Genomic DNA, 13,079 nt, shown 5'->3' with positions numbered 1-13,079 from the left:
ATGACTATAAACTTACAAGTCATAGTCCATCCGCTTAACAGAGTAGCTTCATGCTTGTGTTAGGAATGAGATTATTTGTGAACTTAATCAGACACAAAGGTAATGTGATTATTAAAAATAAATACTAAACAAATAATAAGCACTGGAAATCATCAGAGTGATTATGATCTCTGAAACATGTAGATAGATGTTATTTCTCCTGAAAATGCAGCTGGCTACATCTACCACGCATGACATTGAAAGGCTGTGAATTGAGGTTGAAGAGTGCTCCAGGATCCACAGAGGTCAGGGCATATGGAACTGGCATTTGCCATCATTTATGTGTGCTAAATCAAATTAAAAGACTGCTAAATCTCTATCAAACACATCCTCTCATTTTGCTTTTCCACGTCAGAGTGCTGTGTCTGGTAAGGATGCGGTACCTGGCTGTGAATGCCAGAGGTAGCACTGTGTGTGATTGTTGACAACAGAAGGAGTCATTCGTGTGACTGTGAGCAGGAGGCAATTCTGAATGGATTGAAAATATCCTGAGTTAACTTCTTTACTGAACTGTGCTTTTACTAATTTGGGATTTCCAGCTGGAAAAAAAAAAAAAACAAACAAAAAAAAACCAAACAAAAAAACCCAACCAAACAAAACAAAACAAAACAAAACAAAGCAAAAAAAACCAAAAAAACCCACCAACCCAAATTAAAAAAATGTTTCTCTTCCATTACAAGAGGAAGAAAAAAAGGGCTGATAAAATGGGTTACAAAGTTGATGTTGCTTTACAATATACAAAGGTCTTCTTTCTTGGCATGTTGTATGTTTAGCAAAGGATGATAGATTTGGCTTCCACATAGTCATCCAGCAGTGGATGAGTTGAATTATTATAAATGAAGCATTAAGATATCTCCACACGTACAGTTGGAATGTCTCTATTAGGCTCACAGCATTAAAAAATATATATACTCAAAATGGTACTCTAATACTAACCTTAGGTTCTTGAACTGCTAAATGCAATTAATTTAACACCCTCAGGCTTGTGCTATCCAGGTAAAGCCCCAAGTATGCCAAGTTACAACATCTTCCGGATGAGTTTGCTAGAGAACAGTAGCAAGGTTTTGCTGTATGTTTACAAGTATTTCTGATAGTCAGAAGAGTCCATATCACAGCTGTGCCTGGCTTGATGAAGGACAGTCATGTCTTTTCACTATCTTTTGCAGGATTTAAAACCAAGTAATATTGTGGTAAAATCTGACTGCACGTTGAAGATTTTGGATTTTGGACTGGCCAGGACTGCAGGCACTAGCTTCATGATGACTCCGTATGTGGTGACACGTTACTACAGAGCACCAGAGGTCATCTTGGGAATGGGCTACAAGGAGAATGGTAGGGCTGCAATTTCATGGCAAGTACAGTGCGACCTGAAGTGTAAGGTCTGCATCTACAACTGTAAGGGGCACCAGAAGGAGAAAAAGAAAAACGTAATGGGAAATGACATCTTGAATTTAAAAGGCAGGTCATTTAGAGCAGTTTATTACTTGGGCACTGCAGCTACGGAATGTATTTGGGATGCAGTGTTGGTGAGTTTATCGGTGTGGGATTGCCGAGTAATGAGAAACTTGTTCTTAGTTACGGTTGAACTGATCAAATACAATTAGCTCTTTCTGACCAGAATGTCTTTGTCTCCTGTGGTTGTGGAACAGTGTGGGAACCACTGGAATTGCTGAATAGTGATGTGTTCTAAATTTGAGTCTGGGTCTCTGAATTGTTTGAGGGAAGAAGAAGAGGTATGAGCTGAAATAAGTAATCCTAGTCCTTCCAGAATTTCTCCAAATCCAGAGCTAGATCTGAATTTCAGGAATAGTTTCTGTCTTTATGATAGGTTTAACTAAAGTCCCAGGTTTTGCTGACAGGTTTCATGTGGCCAAGATCTAGGTATAAATTTCGCAGCTTGAGTCTTTTTTTAATGGAAAGTCGAGTTGGAGAGAAGAGGAAAAAGCTGAAGCTAAAAAACCATGCATCTCATATGCGTGTAATCTCCCTAGATGTAAATAGGATTTTGCTCTGAACATTCTGTGAGGGATCGGATACCTCTTGGTCCCTGGAAAGATTGTGAAAAGCAGGTGGGGGTGCTCACTATAGAGAAGCAGGTAAGGAAGAATTCACATTTTGCAGGGGATGAAGGGAAAACTTTATAAGTGATTTTCGTTTTGTAACAAAACTGGGAACTGCATCTGAGTGCCAGGTAGACCAGACGGAAAAGGAGGGAATACAACACATAGTGGAGAAAAATCTGCTATGACTCAGATTCTGCTGTCAAAAGCTACCACTTCTCTGTTTGACAATGAGACTTTTTGATGACAAATACAGCAAATGTCAAAACCAGGAATTTATTAAAAACTCTCCTACTCAATTTACTTTGAAGAGGTTAGCTAACCTGTAGGAGAACTTTTACTAACAGCCAACTGCATCCTGTAAAGGGCAGTGAAACTGATTTTGGGAGCCAATTCCATGACTTAAGCATGAATAGAGGCATGTTCACACAACCTCTTCCAAAATTAACAAGTCTCTGCATGAATTATTTGTAATGTTTATGAATTTACAGAACACTTTTTAATATGAAAGTCTAAAAAGCAAAGAATTATTAAGCAGAGTCTAAGCATGCAGAATAATTTCTGAAAAATGAATAAACTTCCTTAAAGTATTTTATAATTGATATTTTTGATAAGTGCCTTTAGAAATCTGAACTACGCTCAGCACATTTTAGATAGTTCCTTAGCCAATATCCAGAGTTCCTTCTATCGTTAAATGAATTATTTTGAGGTTTTTTTTTTCTCTCCAGACATTTAGTAGATGATTACTATTGTTGTTATTGTCCCTGAAAGGACAGAGAAAGCACTTGCTTTTCACATGATTAAAATCGCACCAAGAAAAAGTTAGACACACTTTTGCGATGAAGTACACAGCTGGGAAGGTACTAAGAATGTTTGCCACATCCAAAAGTCCTGATGAAATGCCCATTGAAGTTAACATAGAGACTTCCTTTTACTTCTCTGGGCAATGAATCCGGCTCAAGATGAATGATCTCATCTTACTTGTACAAAACGAAAATAAAATAAACAGAGAAAGAAAACAAAATATTTGAAAATGAAGGTCAGCTGTCTGAGGAGCTGGTCTGCTTGGAGGCTCTATTCCAGCTCCCAAGGAAGTCAACAGAAAGGCTTGTTCTTTGCTTCCCTGCTCTAGCCTATGCCATTACTGAAGCTCCCCTAGTATTTTTTCCTCTTACTCTGTACACTGCCTGTATAAGGACTGTTCACTGCTTTCATTTTCTTTCTGCACTTGGTTGGCTAAAGATGCATAATTATCACCAGTTTGCTGCACTTCTGTGGAAGGTCCCAACACTGTCACTATGAAGAAAACTCTGCCACTGCCTCAGGCATGCTTTTGCTGTCCCATGCCCCTGACACCTGTACCCTCCTTTTCCCAAATGAAACATTTCACCTTTATTTTGTTTTTACCAAGAAATGAGTTGTTTGTTTCTCTGGTTTGTTTTGGATTGCTTTTGAAGGATAAAAAGGGGGAAGAAAAAGAGGAGAAACCGGTTGTGTAGGTCAAACATGACCACAAAATGAGGATTCAAAACTGAGGAACATGTAGTCTTTTAAAGCATTTGAAAGCAGGTTTTTCCCCCTTTACATGGAATATGGGTCTTTTCTTTCTGTGCATGCTGTGTCACTACCTATCTAGCCTTTTTGCTTGTAAGACTTAAAGAGAAAAAAACCCCACAACCCCACCCAAGCCAAGCAGCTAACGTAACTATGCATATTGCATCTAAAAGCTGAAGGCAGGATCAGGAAGGTAAAAAATGCTCTTAGTCTTGTTGGTACTTGTCCTGCAGAGTGTTTGTTTTAGCATTTATTTTGAGTACCTATGCAGTAAAAAGCAGAGTCCACACAGGTCAAACTCTCCAGTCCTTTCCAGTCTGTACGTAGGTACAGAGAGATACATAGAGATAGGTGCCTAGAGATAAGACAGATCCTGAAGCAGGAGTTTTAAATAACCCTTAAGGGTGGTATTTATCCATATAGCCTTTACTCGTGTGAGCAGTTCCATTTGGAACCTCTTGTATACTGCTGCAGAGATTCAGTCCTGCAGGCCTACAAACTGCCTGGCTGCAGGTGGGATTTATTCCGGATGATTGTTGTCTGGGTTTGGGTTTTTTGCTTTTGTTCTTTTCTTAAAAAAAAAAAAAAAAAAGTTGTGTTTTCACCGTAAACTCAGTGTGTACCATGGGTCTGTGCACTTGATCTTTACTTCCTAGCCGTGGGCCTTTTCCCAAAAATGTTGATTTTCCACCATTGTAACTAACTACTGTTGAGCTCACTGACACAGCTTTTACTTATTTATTTTAGCTTTTAGTGAGACATGAAAAAAACCCCAACAAAACCACAAAACAAACTGAACTGTTCTGATCAACCTGCTCTTTTTCCCCTCCTTTAGGAGTGAAATGTCGTAGTTAACTTTGCTTTTTTTTCCTCCTTCTTCACTTCCCTGTCTCTGCTGTTCTAGTGGATATATGGTCTGTGGGATGCATTATGGGAGAAATGGTTCGCCACAAAATCCTCTTTCCAGGAAGGGACTGTATCCTTGTGCCATTTGCTGCAGCTTCACCTATTATTTGTTCCTCTCCTCCGCCCCATACCTTTTACCATATAATGACTATACCAGGACTGTAAAGATAAAAGCAAAAAGTTGAATCCCAGAGGTATGAGTAAATGAAAACAGCGCATTACTAATATGAACAAAATTGAAAATGAAAAACAGATGCACAGAATTATTTCAGTCAAATAAGCTACTTTATTTTAAAACCTGTAGTCTTTATGTCATACTAATAAGCAATATAGAAAACAGGCATCATGATTGCAAATTGGATACTTATTATTTACTTATTATTCTTCAAAGGAAAAATAAGGAGAAAAAAAAAAATCCTAACTTGGCTCATCTGGTTCCTGTAAATCTGTTTTTCTACTTTTATGTTTTGGAAATAGTGACTTCATAACATTTGTGGTGACATCATAATCTTTTGCTTGCTAATGCATCATGGATTTGGATTCATCTCAATGCTGTATGGGCTCAGAGTTGAGTCAATACAACATTTTTTTTCTTTAAAACAAAATGAAGAATTTGACTCACCCAGTTTAAGGCAACCGTTTATCTGCTGTGGTTTCCAAATTGGCCTGAAATCAGATTCTCTTGATTTAAAAATGGACTTTCCTTTACTTGCATGAAGTCTGTGTCATTAATTAAACTGTATTTCCCTCCCATCTTGTTCTTGTCTTGGGTGATATTATTTTTACCACTTCCAAGGTGGTGAAAGCAATATTAGAAAATGAAAACAAAAGAGGAGGTGTTTACTTAGGCTTTGGTTTATCACAGGTTAAGCCAGGCAACCTGCCCGCAATGGCTGGGAAGTGTAAGTAGTGTGTATTTTACCCATCAGAATAAAACGCAGCAACATAGCATGTTTTCCACTCTCAGAAACAAAAAGGCATATTATTTTCAGCAGGTTGGCAGAAAGACACCATAAAAATCTGGCATCAGCAGACACTGGCAGTTGGTGTGGAGAAAACCCAGCTTTTACAGACATGTAGTCATGGAAGTAATTATTTTTTTGCTGACTCTTGAGTGATTCCTGTAGTGTTTATCAGAGTCAGGTCCTGACTGTCCTACTTTCACAGCTCTGTCAACTCTCTGACAACAGAGCTCTTTCTGGTAGCCAGGTGAAGATGCAGTTCTATTTTACGAGCAAGTAGATGGGGAAACTGCAGGTACCTCCTGTTTGCTGAGGAGGAAACAGCAACACTGTACTGGCTTCCAGTCTTCCAGGAATATGGACTGGAAAGTTATCGGATGCAAAACACAACAATGAAGTCGTGAATGAATGGAGGGATTTTGTTATTACTGGATAGCTTTGAGATGTCACTCTGTAGGTGCTGAGCTTTTCCTGCAGCAGGTGGAGTAGGCTACACACCCACCTTTTGCTGTAATCTGAATGTCCAGAGCAGCTGCCAGCATTCACGAGACCTGTAATTCAGTGTGATAGTCACACCATGTTTCAGTGGTAACAACACCTCAGAAACACCATCATAACTCGTCCTCCAAATACTGTGCTCTTTTCCTCTTTCTTTTTTCTTTTAATGTACAAGAAAAAATTAAACAATCTGTAGCATTGTTGAGGTTCGGTTGTAAGTACTGAGGAAATTTCTGTTTAATTTATTTGGAGAGAAGTCTGATTGAGTTTTTAGTTGATAAGTAACTAGAATACAGAAAAAAACTATTTCAGTGTAAAAATGTAGCACCATGGTTAGTGGGCTACTCTCCTTTTTCAACAACAAATGATAATTAAGAGTCATGTTCTTCTGCCCATTTCCAGAAAAAATAAAAGCTATATCATTTAAACAGCATAGGTTTTTAAAAAAATCATTCAAACATGAGAATTACTTTGTTTCTGTCTGGCTGTGACAACAAGCTCTTATGACATGTCTTATTCAGGGATAGCAGCAGAATATTTTTTAAATACATTTTAACATTTCAGTATCAGTTAAAAATAGCAACTGAATTTTTGAACAAATGCAGAAAACATTGTGTAAATTGTAGGATAGTCCCACTTTTTAAATCATTGGAAATCCCATACCCTGAAATGCACTGTATGTGGGCTAGGTCATAACTGCTACCATGTCTTAGTGGAGGGTTTATTCAGGTGAGTTAGAAGCTTAAAAAAAAAAAGAAAAGCAGAAGCAAAATAAAAATAAAAAATAAACATAAAAAAGAAAAAGAAAATGGAATCTGTACATTCATTTTTGTGGTGGTTTAGCCCCTGCTGGGGTCTGAGACCACGCGGCCGCTGCCCCTCCCCCACAAAGGGAGTGAAATACAAAGCCCCAAGACTGAAATAAGGAAAGGTTTAGTACAACAATGCAATAGCAACACAACCAACAACAACAATAACAATAACAGTAATAGTGATAGCAATGAACAGAGCAAAATAGCTACCAAATACAGCAGTTTGAAGCACGGTGTACAAAACCACGAGTGCACTGCGCTCCGCGCCAGGAAAAAGTGACCTGCCAGGATGTGACGTCGGCATGGTATCTGAATAACCCGGCTAGAGCTCCCCCCCACTGCTGGGGAAACTTAACCCTATCCTGGTTAAACCAGGACAATTTTCAAGTCAATACTCATTTGTTAACCTGTTTGACCCCATGAATAAGAGTTTTTTAGTGTTAGAAAGACTAGTTTGTGTATGGGTCCATATTATTTCGCCTCCCTCCATGGCTGTTGATGAGCACATTTAGTTTGCTTCCTAAATACAGGAAGAGCTGGAGCATTTATGCAGTTGCATAACTTCACAGAATGATATTACAATAAAGCTTCCCCTTAAGGCCTTCCAGAAGTGGGTTTTCTAGCTGAAACAGGCAAATCTGTCTAGAAACTAAAAATTTCAGTTCTTTTAGTTATTCAGAAGAATGTCTACTGTGTGTGCTTGCTATCAATATAAGGACCTTACTCGTTTCTAGCCTGGCGTAAGAACATTCATGCATGTCACAACATACATCTAAGAAAAATTTCACAGCTGCTGCCAGGTTTTATGGAAAGAAAAATTTTTAAAAGTTAATCTTAACTAAACCATTGCACCAAATTACCATTGCACTTAGGTCCTGCTGACTTTAAATGAAATTTCATTTTTAAAGCCTTCATGGAAATTAAAACACGGAGAAGATTAATTTCTGATCATCTCAACTACATAAAAAAGAAACTCTCTCTAAGTTACTATAAAAAAACTCTGAAATCTGTATAGACTACAGGTACCAGCATATGATAATTGTCCAGGTTAGTATAAATGTAAGTTATGCATTTGCAAAAAAATAAAGATTTCTTAACTTTATTAAAATGCTCTCTGAACACATATTCATTTAACTGCTATTTTCATTAGCAAAAAGCCAAACAATATTTGAAAATGATTGATCTGTGATTATTGCTGAGGTATTTAATCTAATTGACCTAGTAGGACGCTTGAGATACAGCAGGGCTAGAGAATTGGTCCATTCAAGTGTTGTCAGTTTGTGATGAGCCAGTTGGTTTTCAGAAAAATAAGAACACCCTCAAGCCTCCTGGAGAGTACTGGGTAGAAACTGCATAGCAGATACCGTTGTTCCTTGTAACTCACCTAAAGCAGTAATTTCAGAAAACTGTCAGGGAAACTTCTTTGTCGGTCAGACCCTCATGAGAAGAAATCCACCTTTTGGTCGATTTCCAGACCAAAATACTCCTGGCAAGTTCTGGTAGGATTTTGCAGCCCACTTTTGAGCTTCTCTCAAAGCTTCTTCAATGCTTATTCCACTCTTGTCTCAGTTAAATCAGAAAGAGTGTGAGCAACTAAAAACTGCCCAGACTCTTGAATGCCATTGGAAATATGTTGGAAAACTCCATGACTTTCCCCAGAGCTGTGTTCAGCTCTACCTAGTAATGTCTTCAAAATCTCATAAGATTTCAATTTAAGGATTGGGAATGTATTTCTGTATAATTTTTTTTAAGAGAAGGGAAAATGGTCTGAATGCCTTAAAGTGAGATAGATTTGTTAGGATCTGAGCTGCTGAGGCCACAGTGATGTCCCACAGGCATACATGACTTAGTGGGGAAATAAAGCAATCAAAGAGCATTTCTCTTCAGTAGTGGGGAGGCGTGTAAAGGATGGTACTCTGTCTAGCAAGTTCATGTGTGAGTCCTTCAGCAGATCAAAGGGGAAACAGTGGTTTAGTCATAGGAATATTTTGTGATAACACCCAAGTGTCTTAAGTTTGGAGGCCTGGATTACAGTGGTGAATACGGAAAACAGAGTTCCTACTGCAAACAGCTTAGAGTCTAAGACAGTCATTAAGATAGCAAGAGAGGAAAAAACCCAAACTCATACTGTGTAGCTCTGAGCATCCAAAATGTATTGCGAAGAGAAGTAAGCATTAAAAGATTAATTTAATGTTTCCTGTAGCCAGATTTTCAAAAATCCCTTTATCTGCAGCTGTCTTTGAGAGTAGTGAGATTAAAAGATGCTCTCTAACATCTGACAGAGTATTTTATTGTATTTTCCCAGGAATTTATATGGAAAAAAATTGCTTGCCTTAGGGAAAAAATTTTGAATCAAGAAAGTCTTTTAGGAAAAGATGTTGCCTTTCCACCACTCATTAGCAGAATTTATCTTTGCATTTGAAATATGATCTGTGTTTATCAGTGGATATAATCCTAGTGTTTCGGGGGTTTTTTTTAAACTTCAGTATAATAAACATCTGCACTTTTTCTTTTGTGTAGTCTGTTGTTTCTCATGTTCCCAGTAGCATTTTCTTAAGGCTTGTTTTGTCTTTGAAAAAAGCAAAACCAAAACCAACACCAACAATTAGCATCAGGACTATTTAAGGGACTGTTAAAAATGGCTGGTCTGGCAGTCCAGGTTGGATCAGCTGGTACACATTAGCCTACTGCTTAAGTGTCTGTTAGCTACAATGGCATTGATGGCTACGTTTGGATTTTGTTCAGCTGGATGATTCCTCCCTATACATACAGTATTTGGTTCTGGACTCAGGATTTTTCTGAGTATATAGCAAGTGTTTGAGTTATGATGATTTTATTGGGGGAGGTTTGTTTATATGAGATGATGTCTGTCTCAAAGAGACTTCAACGTAGCTGTGAAGATGATTTGGCTGTTGCCATTCTTCTCTTTCTTTTTTAGTTCAGGCCTAGTGCAATTTGCACTCAGTATAAGAGTTCCATCCTGTCTGTGATCTGTGTGGTGTTTGGAGTGGATCCCAACCGCTACAATGAAGATGATCCATTGCTCGTTTCCCAACGCTCACCTTAAAGATTTTTAGCATGGGTCTGAGTGTGCAGTTTCAAAAGTGGCCAAGTGTTGAGGTGTAGATATGTGCTACACCCACTGTTGCCTCATATGAATTTCAGCCGAGGCAAGTTACTTGCCTTTTCAGGCACTGATGAAAATTGAATGGTCTCAGATGTCTTTGGGTTGGTTTTTTTTTTTTTCCCCCTTTCTATGCTTTTTATCAGCTTTTGCTTGATGGCAACTGTACTAATTTGAGTTGAGTTTCACCGGTACAGTTAAGCAGAGAATTTAGAACTTGTAGACAAAACAGAGAGTACTGAAGTGTCTTCTGTCAAGAGCATGTCGGTATTTAGTTGTGATCAAGGTAGAGGACTGGAACACACTCAAAATCACATATCATTTATCAGATGTGAAAATATGTAAGTACACTTAAATGATATGCTAATTTGTTTGTATTGTAGCAGGAGAGACTACCTGTTGGATTCCTGCTGGAAGAGGTAAAATGAGTGTACCTGAATGTTCTTTGAGACCTGGAAAGAGATGCTTCAAAGTCAAAATTTAAATTAAGATAAAAAGAGGGTCTGAAGCTAGCAACTGCAGGATCTGCAAAACATGTTTTAAATGTTACTGTCTGTTAGATGCTGTGTAGCGTGTTTCACATTCCTTGGCAAGACTCTCCATAGGTCTCTCTTACTGCAATGATTTTTTATGATAGGAAAGGACATGAGTCATTCCTCGTGCCTCTACTCATTCTTGAGCTTGCATCTCAGGATTCCCATGGCCTTTTCTTAATATACATGTACCTTTTAATATTCTGTGACAACCCTTCCAGTCCCTCTGCAAGCTCTGCTGTTCTGAAAGGGACAGCGCAACATGAGTTCCCAAGGAAAAACAATAGTTTTTCAGCACTTGTTTGGCACTGCAACCTAAGAGCCAACCTCTGAGGAAGAGCACAGATGTGTGATTCATACTTCATTCTGCATTTTTCCAGGTGGGCCAGGCTCTGGCACCTGTCTGTCTACTGCAGATCAGTTTTGTCTATGCCAAATGAAGGTGAGCATCTGCTAGTCTGAATCCCAGAGAGTGATGGCTCAGCTTGTCGTAAAAAGGCACGATGCATATCAGTTGGAACTCACGGAAATTTTTTTAAGAAAGAGGAAAATAAATACGTTGGTTTGAAGCATCACACTTGTGATGTTTGTGGCAACTCTCTTTTGGTTCCATCTAGAATCTGTCAGAAGAGTAGTTGTACTCTACAGTGATTTTGCAGCTTCAGTTGCAGGTAGTAAATTAGAAGTCAATAATACAATATTCAAACACTTTGGAACCTGTCGTGGTTTAACCCCAACCAGCAACTGAGCCCCACACAGGATGGGGGAGAGAATTGGAAGAGTAAAAGTGAGAAAACTCGTGGGTTGAGATAAAGACAGTTTAATAGGTAAAGCAAAAGCTGTGCACACAAGCAAAGCAAAACTAGGAATTCATTCACTACTTCCCATTGGCAGGCAGGTGTTCAGCCATCTCCAGGAAAGCAGGGCTCCACCACGTGTAACAGTGACGCAGGAAGACAAATACCATCACTCCAAACATCCCCCTATTCCTTTTTCTTCCTTCAACTTTATATGCTGAGCATGACATCGTATGGTATGGAAAATCCTTTTGGTCAGTTGGGCTTAGCTGACCCAGCTGTGTCACCTCCCATCTTCTTGTGCAACCCCAGCCTGCAGAAAAGGCCGTGACTCTGTGTAAGCACTGCTCGGCGATAACTAAAACATCCCCTGCATTGTCAACACTCATTTCAGCACAAATCCAAAACACAGCCCCATCCTAGCTACTGTGAAGAAAATTAACTCTATCCCAGCCAAAACCAGCACATTCTCCACCCCTTATTCCATACCATTTACATGATGTTCAGGACCCACATTATCCAGTACATCCTCATTACCCACCATCCCCATTCCCACCCTTTGATATAATACACAGATAGCATTCCCCTAGTCTATGGACCACCCCTGTAAAATGTCCACAAATGACCACAAAATGTCCACTAAGTTCATTTAGTCCATTATTTTGGGCTCCGTTTGTTATGGTGGTTGCTCAGGACAGGAGAGGTGGTGTGTTGGGTGGAATTACTGGGCACCAAAGCCCGCTCAGGTCGGGTCACTGCTGCATTTACCCTGGTTCTTGTAAGGCTTGTCTTCCATTGGTTCAGGTGGTTCCTGCTATGGTAGTTCCTGTAACATGCAACTCAGATCATGTGTTACAACAATTTAAAGGTATTTCCACTACAATCTCCATCCCTGACCTCTTTGGACCAGACCATTGGGTTTAACATTGCAATGAACTCCTTCCCTTGCCCGTGTTCCAGCTTGGATTTATCCCCAGACTACAGTCCCGTAGCGGTGTACCTACTCCAAGGGGAGCCTTATCAATGAGCCACAATCTCTCCAGGGATATACTTGCTGCAGCACAAGACTTATCCACAGCCACAGTCACTTTGAGTTCCAGTGTGGCCTTCTCCATGGGCCACAATGCCTTCAGAGATGAACCTGCTCCAGCGTGGCCCTACCCACAGCCACAGCCCCTTCAGAAGTGAACCTGCTCCAGCGTGGCCTTACCCTGGCTGCAGTCCCTCCCAGGGTGTACCTGCTCTGTTGTGGACTTATCCATGGCCACACACTTTGAGGTGGTCCAGCATGACCTCACGCACAGCCACTGATGCTTCAAGGTGTGCCTGCTGCAGCATGGACTTATCCACAGCTACAGATGCTTTGAGATGCACTTCCTCCAGTGTGGACTTATCCTTGGGCCACGCAAACATAACCATGGCCACAGATGCTTTGAGATGTACCTGCTCTGGCGTGGGCTTACCCATGGCCACAGATGCTTCTGGGTGTCCTGCTCCTGAGTGGACTCATCCACGGGTCACAGTCCCTTCGACTCAAGTTCCAGCCTGTCCAGTACAGCAGTGCAGAAGCACCAGCGATGCCCTGGCCATCTGCCAGCCCAGGCGCATCGCCACTGTGGTTTTCAGAAGGTTCCCAGGCACAGCAGAGTAATATGATCAACAGTACAGCGCTACAGCAAGCAACGAAAGCAAAAGGCAGACACAAATGAACACAAAACTAACATAGAATGAGGCAAGCAAGCCCCATGACAAACACAGGAGCCTGCCAATGAATAGCTAAGCAGCAATAACAGC

At 40.0% G+C, this 13,079-nt stretch overlaps 1 protein-coding gene across 11 annotated transcripts in view; it reads left to right on the top strand.

Moving 5' to 3' along the window:
- Positions 1-13,079, top strand: part of MAPK10 (mitogen-activated protein kinase 10) — a 189,550-nt gene that overhangs the window by 130,858 nt on the left and 45,613 nt on the right. For 10 of the 11 annotated variants that reach the window (XM_074867548.1, XM_074867541.1, XM_074867547.1 and 7 more), the window contains 2 exons: positions 1,206-1,371; positions 4,558-4,629. In XM_074867548.1, coding sequence (XP_074723649.1) covers positions 1,206-1,371; positions 4,558-4,629 — 238 coding nt within the window. The remainder of the gene's footprint in view (positions 1-1,205; positions 1,372-4,557; positions 4,630-13,079) is intronic. The other variant, XM_074867546.1, reaches the window with a different exon arrangement.

The sequence above is a fragment of the Strix uralensis genome, chromosome 4, assembly GCF_047716275.1.
Source record: "Strix uralensis isolate ZFMK-TIS-50842 chromosome 4, bStrUra1, whole genome shotgun sequence".
Lineage (NCBI taxonomy): Eukaryota > Metazoa > Chordata > Aves > Strigiformes > Strigidae > Strix > Strix uralensis.
This window is presented reverse-complemented; position numbering and strand designations above follow the sequence as displayed.